Here is a 13,255-nt window from a genome sequence, read left to right as displayed (position 1 = left end):
TCCAGTTGTAGAACAAATAGACAAACGTTTCCGCGTGTGTATTTACCCGGTAATGTCGGCAGCAACATCTGTGGAAACGGAACGGGCTACTGGCATATGCTGTCGTCTTGTGACAAGGTAATTTTGAATGCCTATCATTAAATCTCGAATGACAGTTACCGTTAAATGCATGCTGATGACATCTATCAACAGCACAAAGGAATGAAATCCCTTTTTCTATATGTTAAACACCCGTTTTCTGGTTGTCCTTTTATACAGATAAGTGTGTATTATCAGTTTAATCGTGCGGTTATGCATTATGCATGAACATATTAACTGATCTTATTGGTGAATTTCAACATTAAGCGGTTGCACAAGCAAATCACACAAATCTCCAAATGCGAAAGGCACTGTTTCCTTTTTGCCAGGAAGATGCTTTCTGTGCAATGCAGCTGCAAATAATGGAGAACATAGATATGCACGTATAGAGATAAAGCTTAATGGGTAATGCATTAGGCAACCCCGACAGAATGATCAAGGTGGGTGTATTGATATGCGTGTGCTGAAACCTTGATAATATATCACATAGCATGAGCGAATATATACAGTCAAATTATAGTATGAATGGAAAGTAGCTACAGTACGTGACATGGTTGTTTTCACTAGTGGAAAGCCGATTAATCGATTAATTTTTAAAACAATTAATCACATTTAGCAATAACTGCATGTCATTTATACAGAGCGCTTATTAGGAAATATTCAAATACTTACATTTCGTTTTCAGTTCATTTTAGTGAGCAACTGTGACGATTATTTTACATATTCAGATACTCACGTTTTGTTTTCAGTCAATTTTAGTATTTAGCATTTGATGTGATAATTTAATTGATTTAATTTACTAAAATGTTGAATAGTATATATACAAATAAGTAAATCAAATTTATCATTTAAGTAAATGTATATTGAATTAATCAATACTTTTTTCAGTTAATTTTAGAGAGTTGTTTTGAAAAGATTTACGCAAATATTCAGATACTCAGGTTCTAATTTTAGTGAGCATTTGTTGTGAAATTTTTTTTTCTCAAAATTTTTTAATTCAGTAAAATGTTTAATAGTAGCCTATGTGTAGAATAAGTAAATCAAATTTATATTTTACGTAAAGATTTCATTTAAAATATTGAATTAATCAATACTCACATTTTGGTTTTAGTTAATTTTAGTGAGAAGTAGTTATGAAATGATTTACTCAAATATTTGGATACTCAACGTTTTGTTTTAGTTAATTTCTATAGTATTTGTTGTGAAAAATATTTAATCAAATTTTAAATTCAGTAAAATGTTGAATAGTATATATACAAATAAGTAAATCAAATTTATCTTTTAAGTAAATATTTAAATATTTAATACAAATATTGAATTAATCAATACTCACATTTTTTTAGTTAATTGTAGTGAGAAGTTGCTTTGAAAATTATTTACTAATATAAATATTCATATAATATTGTTTGTATTCAATTCATTTTAGTGAGCATCTGTTGTAAAAGTTATTTACTCTAATATGTTAAAATTTCATAAAAACGTTGACTAGTATACATACAAATAAGCAAATCAAATTTATGTTTGAAGTAAATATTTAATTAAAAAAATATTGAATTATTTAGTTTTTAGTTTGTTTATTTTAGTGAGCATTTGTTGTGAAAATCATTTACTCTAATATTTTTAAATTTAATAAAAATGTTGAATAGTATACATACAAAAATAATTTATCTTTTAAGTAAATATTTCAATATTTTCAGTTTTTGAAAAATTCAGTTAATTTTGCGAAAATTATTTACTCAATTTTTAAATTCAATAAAAATGTTGAATAGTATATATACAAATAAATAATTTATCTTTTAGGTAAATATTTAAATATTTTCAGTTTTTAAAAAAATCAGTTAATTTTGCGATAATTACTCGAAATTTTTAAATTCAGTAAAAATGTTGAATAGTTTAAATACAAATAAGTAAATCAAATAATCTTTTAAGTACATATTCAAATATAAAAAATATTGAATTATTCAGTACTCTCATTTTGTTTTCAGTTCATTTTTGTGAGTCGTTCTGAAAAGATTTACTCAAATATTCAGATACTCACGTTTTGTTTTTTAGATAATTTAAGCATTTGTTTTGAAAATTATTTTCTCAAAATTTTTTAATTCAGTAAAAATGTGAATAGTGTATATATAAAAATAAGTAAATCAAATTTAACTTTAAAGTAAACATTTAAATATTTTAAAATAACAATGTAAAAAAATATCAATATATTTTTGTTTTCAGGTAATTTTAGTGAGCAAATACTGTGATAATTAAATATTTAATTTTATAAATTAAAAATATTTATATAAAATAAATATTTTTAATTTCAATACAAATATTTAGTTATATATGAAATGAAGTGAATCAAATTTATGTTTATCTTTTAAGTAAATATTTAGTTAAATATTTAAAAAAATGTAAAATTATTAAAAATTATATCTTATTTGCCAATATAAAATTGTAATATTTATTCGGCAACAGCATCACTTTTTACTCTAATAACTGATAATAACTTTCACAAACAATAACAAAAAATTACAAAATGAACAAAAAAAATGAAATTTTGAAATAAAAGGCCTGAAATATATACATGCAGACATAATTTTTATATTTTTTGTAACACAAATAGCCAATTTGTTGTGCATTTAGATGTAGATTTTAACTCATAACTCAACTTAACGTCATGTATGAAATCACACTTTAACTGTACAAATGATCTAGAATTTCCCATAATATGAATTTTAGGAGGCCTGTTTTAGATGCAGGTGGTTTTCGTGATCCTTAAGAAGTGGAGTCATATTCCTGATGATTTCAGAAAGGAAATCCTGAACTTCCCAGTATTGTGGCGGACAGGAAGGGCCACCGGATGAGAAGTGTAATATTGACATCTGACATGAGGCAGAAAGATCCAACAGTTCATGGTTTTGAATCCTAAAGACAGAAGAGCTGGTGTTTGTGTTTTGGAGGTGGGGCTTTGTATTTTGGAAGTATTTGACGTCATTTTATTGGTCCAGTTTTAGCTCAATCTGTCGGAGTGTTTCTTGTTGTTGGCAGTTTGGAGCTGAGATCACACTGCAGAATCACAGCGTGGCAGTCCAACTGTCTGGTCTAGACCGTATTTCCTGTGTGTGTGTGATGTTCTAGCTGGATGTCTGGGAAAAGCCTCGGTTTGCACACTGCTTCTTTATGTGGAGTCCATTAGTGACATTTCAGACATTAAATGTTGGTTGTTTTCTCTCTTAAAGGAGCAGCTCGCTCACAATCACAAGTTGTGTCAGCGTTTATTCACCCTCGTGTCGTTCTAAACTCACTTTATTTCTTTTGTAAGAGACAGAAATGTTTTGAAGAATGTTCTGCTTCTTTTGTGTCTGATTTGTGTTTTCAGTGAATCAGTGGACAAAACCTTCATGATTCGTTCATGAATCATACTTTTCCTGTTTTCGAGTTCAGCTCACAAAACACTGACTCAGTGTTTTCCTATGATATTATTTTATATGAACCAGAATATTCAGCAGGAAGTACCAGGATTGGATTGGGAAAAGTAAAAAGTGTTAAAATATTATTAGCTAATATTGTTTTTCCAACCCAAGAGAAGTTGTTTCAGAGTCTGAGAACAGAGATTTAGAAAACTAATATATTTATATTATTATTATTATTATTATTATTTTTATTTGCTTATATATTTATTTTAAATGTTTTTTCTAATATTGATTATATAATAAATTATTGAATAAATATGACTTTTATTATTATTAATAATGTTTATTTATTATAAATGTTACTATGTTAATTATATGTTATTTATTATTATTATTTGTATATTTGTAAATATGTATTAAATAATTATTATTATCATTATATATATATATTATTTATTTATATTTATTATGAATGTGACTTCTCATATTGATTATGTAATCTGTTATTTAATAATTATTTTTTATAGTATTTATTTATATTAAATAATACTTTTTGATATTTGTGTATATTTATTAGAAATATTATCTCTCATATTGATTATATATTACTATTACATTACTATTATTCTTATTATTTAACATAAGTTTTATTATTTAATTTTTTATTGTTGTTATTAATAAATCAATTAGTTTGTTAGTTTTTATTACAAAGTAATAAATATAAATAATTATAAGTAATATTTTAATAATAACAATAATCTATCTTGGTATTATTAAATAATGAAATAACACAATATTATTAAATATTTGTAATTTATTTTTCATTTTTACAAGAATGCAAAAAACAGGTATTGTTACAAACCAATATATTGTTATAAACCAATGTTGTTATAAACAATTACATAATTATTGTTTTAAAAATACCTCAAAACAATCATAATTACAATTTTTTAAATATTATTTTATAAACTGTTTTTACATAATAAATGTTTATAGTTTTGCATGATTATTACAGTATTCTTATTTTTTTATTTTACATACTTTTATTATTTTAGTATTTATTATTAACATTATTATTATCATTATTGGTTTATCATATATTATTATTATTATTTACAAAATGCATACCAATAGTTATTGTTATTAATATTTTACTAATATCAATAATAATAAAAATCCTAATTAATATAATTATACCAATAAGTTATTATTATTCTTAATAATAATATTATATATTTTATATATATATTTTTTTATTTAATATTTTATAATATACAATGATGTTTTTATTTTTATATTACTATTAGATAATTTTTTATTATTGTATTATTTTTGTATTGTTTATTATTATTTACTTATTATTAATAGATTGATTTGTCATTTTTTTTTTTTTTCAAAAATACTAACTAATAAATAATTATAAATATTTTAATAATAACAATAATCTTGTTATTATTAAATAATGAAATAATACAATATTACTAAATAATAATATTGTTAATAATATATTTTTTAATTGTTTAATTGTTTTTTATCTTAAAAAATTTCCATAAAGGCACGAGTGCGAATGTAAGTTTATCATACTGAATTATTTCAACTGAGACTGATGCCAGTGTTTGTTTGTTCATGTTCCTACCGAATCTCCGGCAGCGTCTCTCATCATCAACACACACCATTTTCTGTGGTTTGCAGGTGTAGCTGTCTCCATGGCGACCAGCGTGGTTCCCGGGGACAACCTGCCCACGTATAAGCTGGTGGTGGTGGGAGACGGAGGTGTGGGGAAGAGCGCGCTCACCATACAGTTCTTCCAGAAGATCTTCGTCCCGGACTACGACCCCACCATCGAGGACTCGTACCTCAAACACACAGAGATCGACGGCCAGTGGGCCATTCTGGATGGTGAGCGCTTAAGTGGGACGCCAGGAGAGGGCAGTGCACAACAAATCAAATCTGCAGTGAATCATAAACAGTCATTTCTGATATCAAATATTTCCGTGAGCACAAAACAGTAGATAGAGTTAATAGTTACAAGATAAATAACAAATAAAGAGTGAAATAAACAAGATAAAAAGTTTGTCAAGACAAACTTTAAGTTGTCTTGAGAAAGCCTGATCAGAAAGTTTTAAAAAAGTTTAAAATGTTTTAAGTTTGATGGTTTTCAGTCTGAAATAGTTTGAAGTTTAGCATGATTAGCAAGTTGTTAGCTTGCTGCTAGCATGATTAGCAAAGTTGCTAGCATGTTGCTAGCATGATTAGTAAGTTGCTAACGTGTATCTAGCATGATTAGCAAGTTAGCATGTTGCTAGCATGTTCCTAGCATGATTAACAAATTGCTAGTATGTTGTTAACCTGATTAACATGGTATTAGCATGTTATTAGCATGGTTATGTCATAGTAGCATGTTGCTAGCATGTTTCCAGCATGATTAACAAGTTGCTAACATGTTTCTAACATGATTAGCAAGTTAGCATGTTGCTAACATATTTCTAGCATGATTAACAAGTTGCTAGCATGTTTATAACCTGATTTTCATGCTATTAGCATGTTGTTAGCATGGTTATGTCATATTAGCATGTTGCTAGCATGTTTTAACATGAGTAGTAAGTTACTAGCATGTTGCTAGCATGTTTCTAGCATGATTAGTATGTTGCTAGCATGTATCTAGCATGATTAGCAAGTTAGTATGTTGCTAGCATGTTCTTAGCATGATTAGCAAGTTGCTAGTATGTTTTTAACCTGATTAGCATGTTATTAGCATGGTTATGTCATATTAGCATGTTGCTAGCATATTTTAACATGAGTAGCAAGTTACTAGCATGTTGCTAGCATGTTTCCAGCATGATTAACAAGTTGCTAACATGTTTAGCAAATTAACATGTTGCTAGCATGTTCCTAGCATGATTAGCAAGTTGCTAGTATGTTTTTAACCTGATTAGCATGTTATTAGCATGGTTATGTCATATTAGCATGTTGCTAGCATGTTTTAACATGAGTAACAAGGTTACTAGCATGTTGCTAGCATGTTCCCAGCATGATTAGCAAGTTGCTAACATGTTTCTAACATGATTAGCAAGTTAACATGTTGCTAATGTATTTCTAGCATGATTAGCAAGTTGGTAGCATGTTTATAACCTGATTAGCATGTTATTAGCATGTTGTTAGCATGGTTATGTCATATTAGCATGTTGCTAACATGTTTCTAACATGATTAGCAAGTTACTAGCATGTTGGTAACATGTTTCTATAATGATTAGCAAGTTGCTAGCATGTTCCTAGCTTGATTCTAGTATGATTAGCATGTTTTCTAAACGATTAGCATATTACTAGCTTGTTGTTAACATGATTCTAATGTTATTAGCAAGTTACTAGCATGTTTGTAGCATGATTATGACGTTGTTAGCATGATTAGCATGTTATTGACATGTTGTTAGCATGATTTCCAAGTTACTAGCACATTGCTAGCATGATTCTAGCATTATTAACAAGTTACTAGCATGATTAGCATGATTTATATTTGTCAAATTTCTTACTTTTAACTTTTAATATAATATATTCAAATACAAGAAAGGTCGTGTGCTACCATGTGCAATACAAAAAGGAATCACAAATTAAGATACACATTTTAAAGCTTAATTTAATACATATTTACAAATTTGTCCAATATTTTGCTTTTAACTTTTAGTGTATATATTAAAATATAAAAAATATTTTAATATGCGACTATGTGCAGTACATACAAAAATGTAATACATATTTATAAATTTGTTGAATATTTCTATCTTTCCCTTTAAAAAAATAATAATAAATTCATATATTATAAGCATAACAACGAGTGAAAGGTGTAGTTAAAAAGTAAGAAAGCCAATAAAATCGGACTAAATGAAGTACATAAAAACGTTCAGGGTTCGGTGTATACAGTATATTTGTGTTTGTGCCTCTTTTTTAATATTAGAAACATTTTTCCCAATAATGCAAACGATGTCTGTGTAGTTCTGGACACGGCGGGGCAGGAGGAGTTCAGTGCGATGAGAGAACAGTACATGAGGACAGGAGACGGCTTTCTCATCGTGTTCTCCGTCACTGATAAAGCCAGTTTTGAACATGTGGATCGTTTTCACCAGCTCATCCTCAGAGTGAAGGACAGGTACGAACACACATCAACACACGTTTGAGGTGCAAACTGTGGGATCTATGGAGTGTTTTTTATTGTGTGTTGCAGGGAGTCGTTTCCCATGGTTCTGGTGGCTAATAAGGTTGACCTGGTGCATTTACGCAAGATCACTAGTGAGCAGGGACGAGAGATGGCCTCCAAACACAGCGTGAGTCCAACGCCTTTCACTATCTGAATATACACGGATTTCATGTTGACTTTCTCATTATTATTTTTATATTATTCATTTTATTATTTAGCTGTTTTTAATCTTTGATTTAATTTTTGTTAAAATATTTTCACAAATTTTACAATAACACTAACTACTTGTTACAGTGTAACTATACATTTACATACGGAGTAATATTAATTAACTACATGTACTTACTATATGGTTAGGGTTTGGATTAGGGGTTACTTACATATAATAATGCATAATTAATTGTTATTATAATAGTAAGTACATGTGTAACAAGTGTAACAACAATAAAGTGTTACTAAAAGTACATTTCACAAAATGTTTATTTTTATATTTTATTGTATAATAAAAATACATATTATGTTTATGTTATTGTTTGAATGTTTACTATTATTATTATTGTTGTTGTTGTTGTTGTTGTTGTTGTTGTTATTATTATTATTGATTGGTCCAATATTATTGAACAGTCAAATTATCCTTATATATTTTTTTTTATTATATTTTTACATTATTGTTTTTATTGTTTGAATGCTTACTATTATTATTATTATTATTATTATTATTATTATTATTATTTCTATAATTGGTCCATTTGTTATTCTGTAATCTTTTGTTTTATTATTATTGTTATTATTATTATTATTGAACAGCCAATTTATCTTTATATTTTTTTTATTGTATTTTTACACTATTATTATTATTATTATTGTTATTACTAGTATTATTGATTGGTTCATTTGTTATTATGTAATCTTTTTGTTCGAGTTTTTAGAAATATTTTTAAATATTTTATAGAATAGTGCAACCTAATAAATAGTTCACAGTAAGACTGTTTTTTAAGTAATATTTACATCATTATTTTTACATTATTTACTATTATTGATAAATTCATTTGTTATTTAATTTTTGTAAACATTATTTTATATTTTTAAATGTTCACATTATTATCACATCATTATTTATTTATTTATTATTTTTATTGACTGTTCCATGTTATTATTTACATTTATATTTTAATATTTTACATTTAACAAATATTATTTTGAATAATGCAAACTAATAAATAGGTCACAATAAACCAGCAGTGTTTTTTAAGTCAATTTTGATTTCATGATTTACATTTATTTATATTTACATTATCCTTATTACATCATTTTGCATTGTTTATTATTATTATTATTATTATTTATCGAAACATTTAATTTTTAAACATTATTTTATATTATATTTTTAAATGTTCGCATGATTGTTAATCTTTTTTTAATTGATTGATCCATGTTATTTAAAAATGTAAATAGTAACCTTATTAATAATAACTGTAATTTATTTTTAATGCAAACTAATAAATAGTTCACAGTTAAACCAGCATTGTTTTTAAATCAATTTTAATTTCATGCTGACTTTTCATTTATTTTTCTGTTATTATTGTTTTGATCAGTATTTACATCATTTTTTATTATTTCTTTTTTTTTGATCAAGCCATTTGTTATTTAATTTTTTTATACATTATTTTATATTTTTAAATGTTCACATTATTATTACATTATTTTTTTCATTTACATTTTTTTATTGACTGATCCATGTTATTTACTTTTATTTCATATTTTAATATTTTAAATTTAACAAGTATTCATTACAATGAATTCATAATGCTAACTAATAAATACTTCACAATAAGACCAGCAATGTTTTTTTTAAATAGTCAATTTTAATTTCATGTTGACTATTTCATTAATTTCATTTATTATTATTTTTATTTTAAATATGTACATAATTTTTTTAATCCACTATGAAGAAATAGAATAACTAATGATTATTATTGATTATTAACCTATTGCTATTATTATTAATTAATAATAATAATAATAATCAGTGATTTTCTGCTAATTGTTGTATCTTTATATCTTCATCACAGATAACGTATATTGAAACAAGTGCAAAGGATCCACCCATGAATGTAGACAAAGCGTTTCACGAGCTTGTCAGGGTGATACGGTGAGTCCAACTTTACAGATTCCCTCTACCTTGAAGCTCCATATGCTACAAAGCTAGATAAATGTTAGCATGATCGTCTCCGTTTACAGTCAGCAGATCCCAGAACGGGGCCTGAAGAAGAAGAGGAAAGCCAAATGGCGGGCGGACAGACCTTCGGGTTCCCAGAGGCTGCACTGCGTCTTACTGTGACCGCACACCCTCTATCTCAATGCCGCGTCAATGCCGCGATGATGACTCCGTGACTTGGACTGTTAAAACACACACGTACACACACACAGCTATGATAATATCCAGGAACTAAAGGACACAGCTTGAATATTCCATAATTAATGATGGAATTCCCTAAAATATGGAATTTCGTCCAGTTTTAATGGGATTTTCCTAGCAGGTAAAAGCCTGGATGAAATGACAGGATTCTAGCGCTGTTAACTCACGTTATCTCTCAGAGAACAATTCAGAGACACACTTTCTGAGGCCTTGTTTTGTATTGTGTTTCTATATTTATTGTGCTGAATTCTATATTGTTAAGTGATTGTTAATACAGCATAACGGCTTTGAAAACAACAAGGGAACAGACGGTATTCAAGTTGCACAACTGGGATATATAGGTGCACACAGAAGGCGGGGGAAATACTGGTTACCATAGTTAAGCATTTGTTTTTATGAAGAAAATTAAGATACGTTGTCAGAACAAAAAGAAAAAAAAAGCATTGGGGTTACACACAACACTAAAATGTAAAACACGTAATTAATAGCACAACGTATGTACAAGTTTTTTACATAAAAAGTTTTATACATTTTTAAAAACTACAACAATTTACCATAAAGTGGTATTGTTTTGGCTTGTTAAATATAAATACAGTTTTACTACATAAGGTAATGTAACATGCTGTTAACCAGTTTTTTCAGTAAATTTACTATCATCAACTTGTCATTTTCGTCTCACAATTATGAGTTTACGTCTCACTAATCTGATCTTACGTCTGGCAAGTACATTCAGAGTTTACATCTTGCAATTCTACGTTTATCTCGCTATTCTGAATTTACGTCTCACAATTCTGAGCTTACATCTTGGAAGTTTACATCTCTCAATTCTAAATTTACATCTCGCAATTCTGAATTTACATCTTGCAATACTGAGTTTATAGCCATGTCTTACAGTTCTGAGTTTACGTCTTGCAAGTTTAAGTCTCGTAATTCTGAATTTATGTCTTGCAAGTTCACGTCTCGCAATTCTGAGTTGATACCTCGCAGTTCTGACTTCATGTCTTGCAAGTTTACATCTTGCAATTCTGACTTTACACCTTGCAAGTTGAAATTTCGCAATTCTAAGTTTATCTTACTATTCTGAATTTACGTCTCACAATTCTGAGTTCTGCAAGTTTACATCTCAGAATTCTAATTTTTTATCTTGCAATTCTAAATTTACGTCTTGCAAGATTATGTCTCGCAATTCTGACTACGTCTTGCAAGTTTACGTCTCGCAATTTAGAATTTACATCTTGCAAGTTGGACATCTCGCAATTCTAAATTTACATCTCGCAATTCTGAATTTATGTCTCACAATACTGAGTTTATATCTACGTCTTGCAATTCTGAGTTTATGTCCTTCTAAGTTTACACCTTGTGATTTTAAGTTTATATCTCACAATTCTAAATTTGTCTTGCAAGTGTAAGTCTCAGAATTCTGAAATTACGTTTCACAAGTTTGTCTTGCAAGATTTTGTCTTAGAATTCTTATATCTTGCAATTCTGAGTTTATGTCTTGCAAGTTTAAGTCTTACAATTCTGAATTTACGGCTTGCAATTCTGAATTTATGTCCTGTAAGTTTACTTCTCAAAAATCACATTTTGTATCTTGCAATTCTGAGTTCTTGCAAGGTTACTTCTCGCAATTCTCCGTTTATATCACGCAATTCAGACCTTACGTCTTGCAAGTTTATATCTTGCAAGTTTGCCTTGAAAGTTTAAGTCTTGCAATTCTATGTTTCGGTCTTGCAAGTTTATGTCTCAAAATACTACATTTATATCTCACAATTCTGGCTTTACATCTTGCAAGTTTACGTCTCGCAATTCGGAGTTTATGCCTTGCAAGTTTACGTCTCTCAATTCTAAATTTATGCCTTGTAAGTTTATGTCTCACATTTCTGACTTTACATCTTGCAATTATGAGTTTAGGCCTCACAAATTTATGTCTCGCAATTCTAAGTTTATATCAGCCAATTCTGACTTTACATTTTGCAGGTTTACGTCTTGCAATTTTGACTTTACGTCTTGCAATTCTAAGTTCATATCTTGCAAATTCTGACTCTACATTTTTAAAGTTTACATCTTGCAATTCTGAGTTTGAGTTTTGCAAGTTTATGTCTCACAATTTTGATTTTACATTTCACAATTCTGAGTTTACATATTAAAGTTTATGTCCCACAACTCAAGTTACAAATAGTCGCTCTTGCACTCATGTTAAAAATTTGGTGGATATTCTTAGATTTTCCACTTAGAAATGCATGGGTAACTATGGTAACCCGGATTTGTTTATCCCGACATTAAACCACACCCCCATGTGTGTTGTGTCGCTTGTATCTATAAAAACTTTGAAAGTTGCTGTTCTTACGTCAGCACCCCAATGACCATATAAAATGTTATTAATCAGGATTTGACGCCTGGTCTCAATTATGTTGCCATAAAACTGAGTCAATCAGTAATTGCACAAAAAACGTTACAGTGTTACATTTAAGTCATTAGATCAAGCGACTGGTCTCGTTTATCTTTTTCCGCTTGTCCTGAATGCATCGTCACTTTACTTTGAATGTGTTTTCGCTCGTTTCGAAGTTCTCATTGATGTTTTGAATGTATCGTATGTTGTTCTATACGCCAATTTTGCTTTTGATGTTTCAAGTCCTGCTTTAGTGTTTAGCATATTAAAGGAACATCGTCCTAGTAGCCCGTTTAGGCGTTTTGTGATTGTATACTGCTCTTGTTTTTTCGTGTTATTTTAACTTTATGGAATCTGTTTTGTTTCAGACTGTTTCAGACTGGATGATCTTACATTTTTAGTTTTGTTTGAAACTTGGTGCAAATTTTGTGGTTTAGTTATTATTGACTTTGTTTTTGCTATTGTTTTTTTTTTAAGTAATTTATTATACAAATTACATGTATTCTGTGATTATGTTTGTATGAAGATCATTAAGACCAATTAAGGCCAAAAACTGCTCTGAAAAAGAAGGGATTTTTGCATCAGGAATATTGTAAGAATTTGTAAAGTGGAATATAAACATATTCTAAAAAAAAAATCAAACAAATCAATTGTGTACTCATTATTTTTATTTCATTTTATGTAATAAAACAACTAGCTATATACTATAATACTTAATCTAATAATTTCTTAATAGTAACTGATAATACTTTTCTTACTATTTCCATATTTTTTGGTAT

The 13,255-nt window shown here is 28.1% G+C and overlaps 1 protein-coding gene across 1 annotated transcript in view; it reads left to right on the top strand.

Moving 5' to 3' along the window:
• The window catches only part of mrasb (muscle RAS oncogene homolog b), a 13,023-nt gene extending 62 nt beyond the window's left edge, over positions 1 to 12,961 (top strand). Inside the window, exons 1-6 of the mRNA XM_051094363.1 lie at positions 1 to 117; positions 5,169 to 5,375; positions 7,467 to 7,620; positions 7,696 to 7,795; positions 9,741 to 9,820; positions 9,910 to 12,961. The exon at positions 1 to 117 is cut by the window's left edge and continues 62 nt beyond it. Coding sequence (XP_050950320.1) covers positions 5,183 to 5,375; positions 7,467 to 7,620; positions 7,696 to 7,795; positions 9,741 to 9,820; positions 9,910 to 10,009 — 627 coding nt within the window. The 5' untranslated portion in view covers positions 1 to 117; positions 5,169 to 5,182 and the 3' untranslated portion in view covers positions 10,010 to 12,961. The remainder of the gene's footprint in view (positions 118 to 5,168; positions 5,376 to 7,466; positions 7,621 to 7,695; positions 7,796 to 9,740; positions 9,821 to 9,909) is intronic.
• The last annotated feature ends 294 nt before the right edge of the window (positions 12,962 to 13,255 follow it).

The sequence above is a fragment of the Labeo rohita genome, chromosome 22 (genome assembly GCF_022985175.1).
Source record: "Labeo rohita strain BAU-BD-2019 chromosome 22, IGBB_LRoh.1.0, whole genome shotgun sequence".
NCBI lineage: Eukaryota > Metazoa > Chordata > Actinopteri > Cypriniformes > Cyprinidae > Labeo > Labeo rohita.
This window is presented reverse-complemented; position numbering and strand designations above follow the sequence as displayed.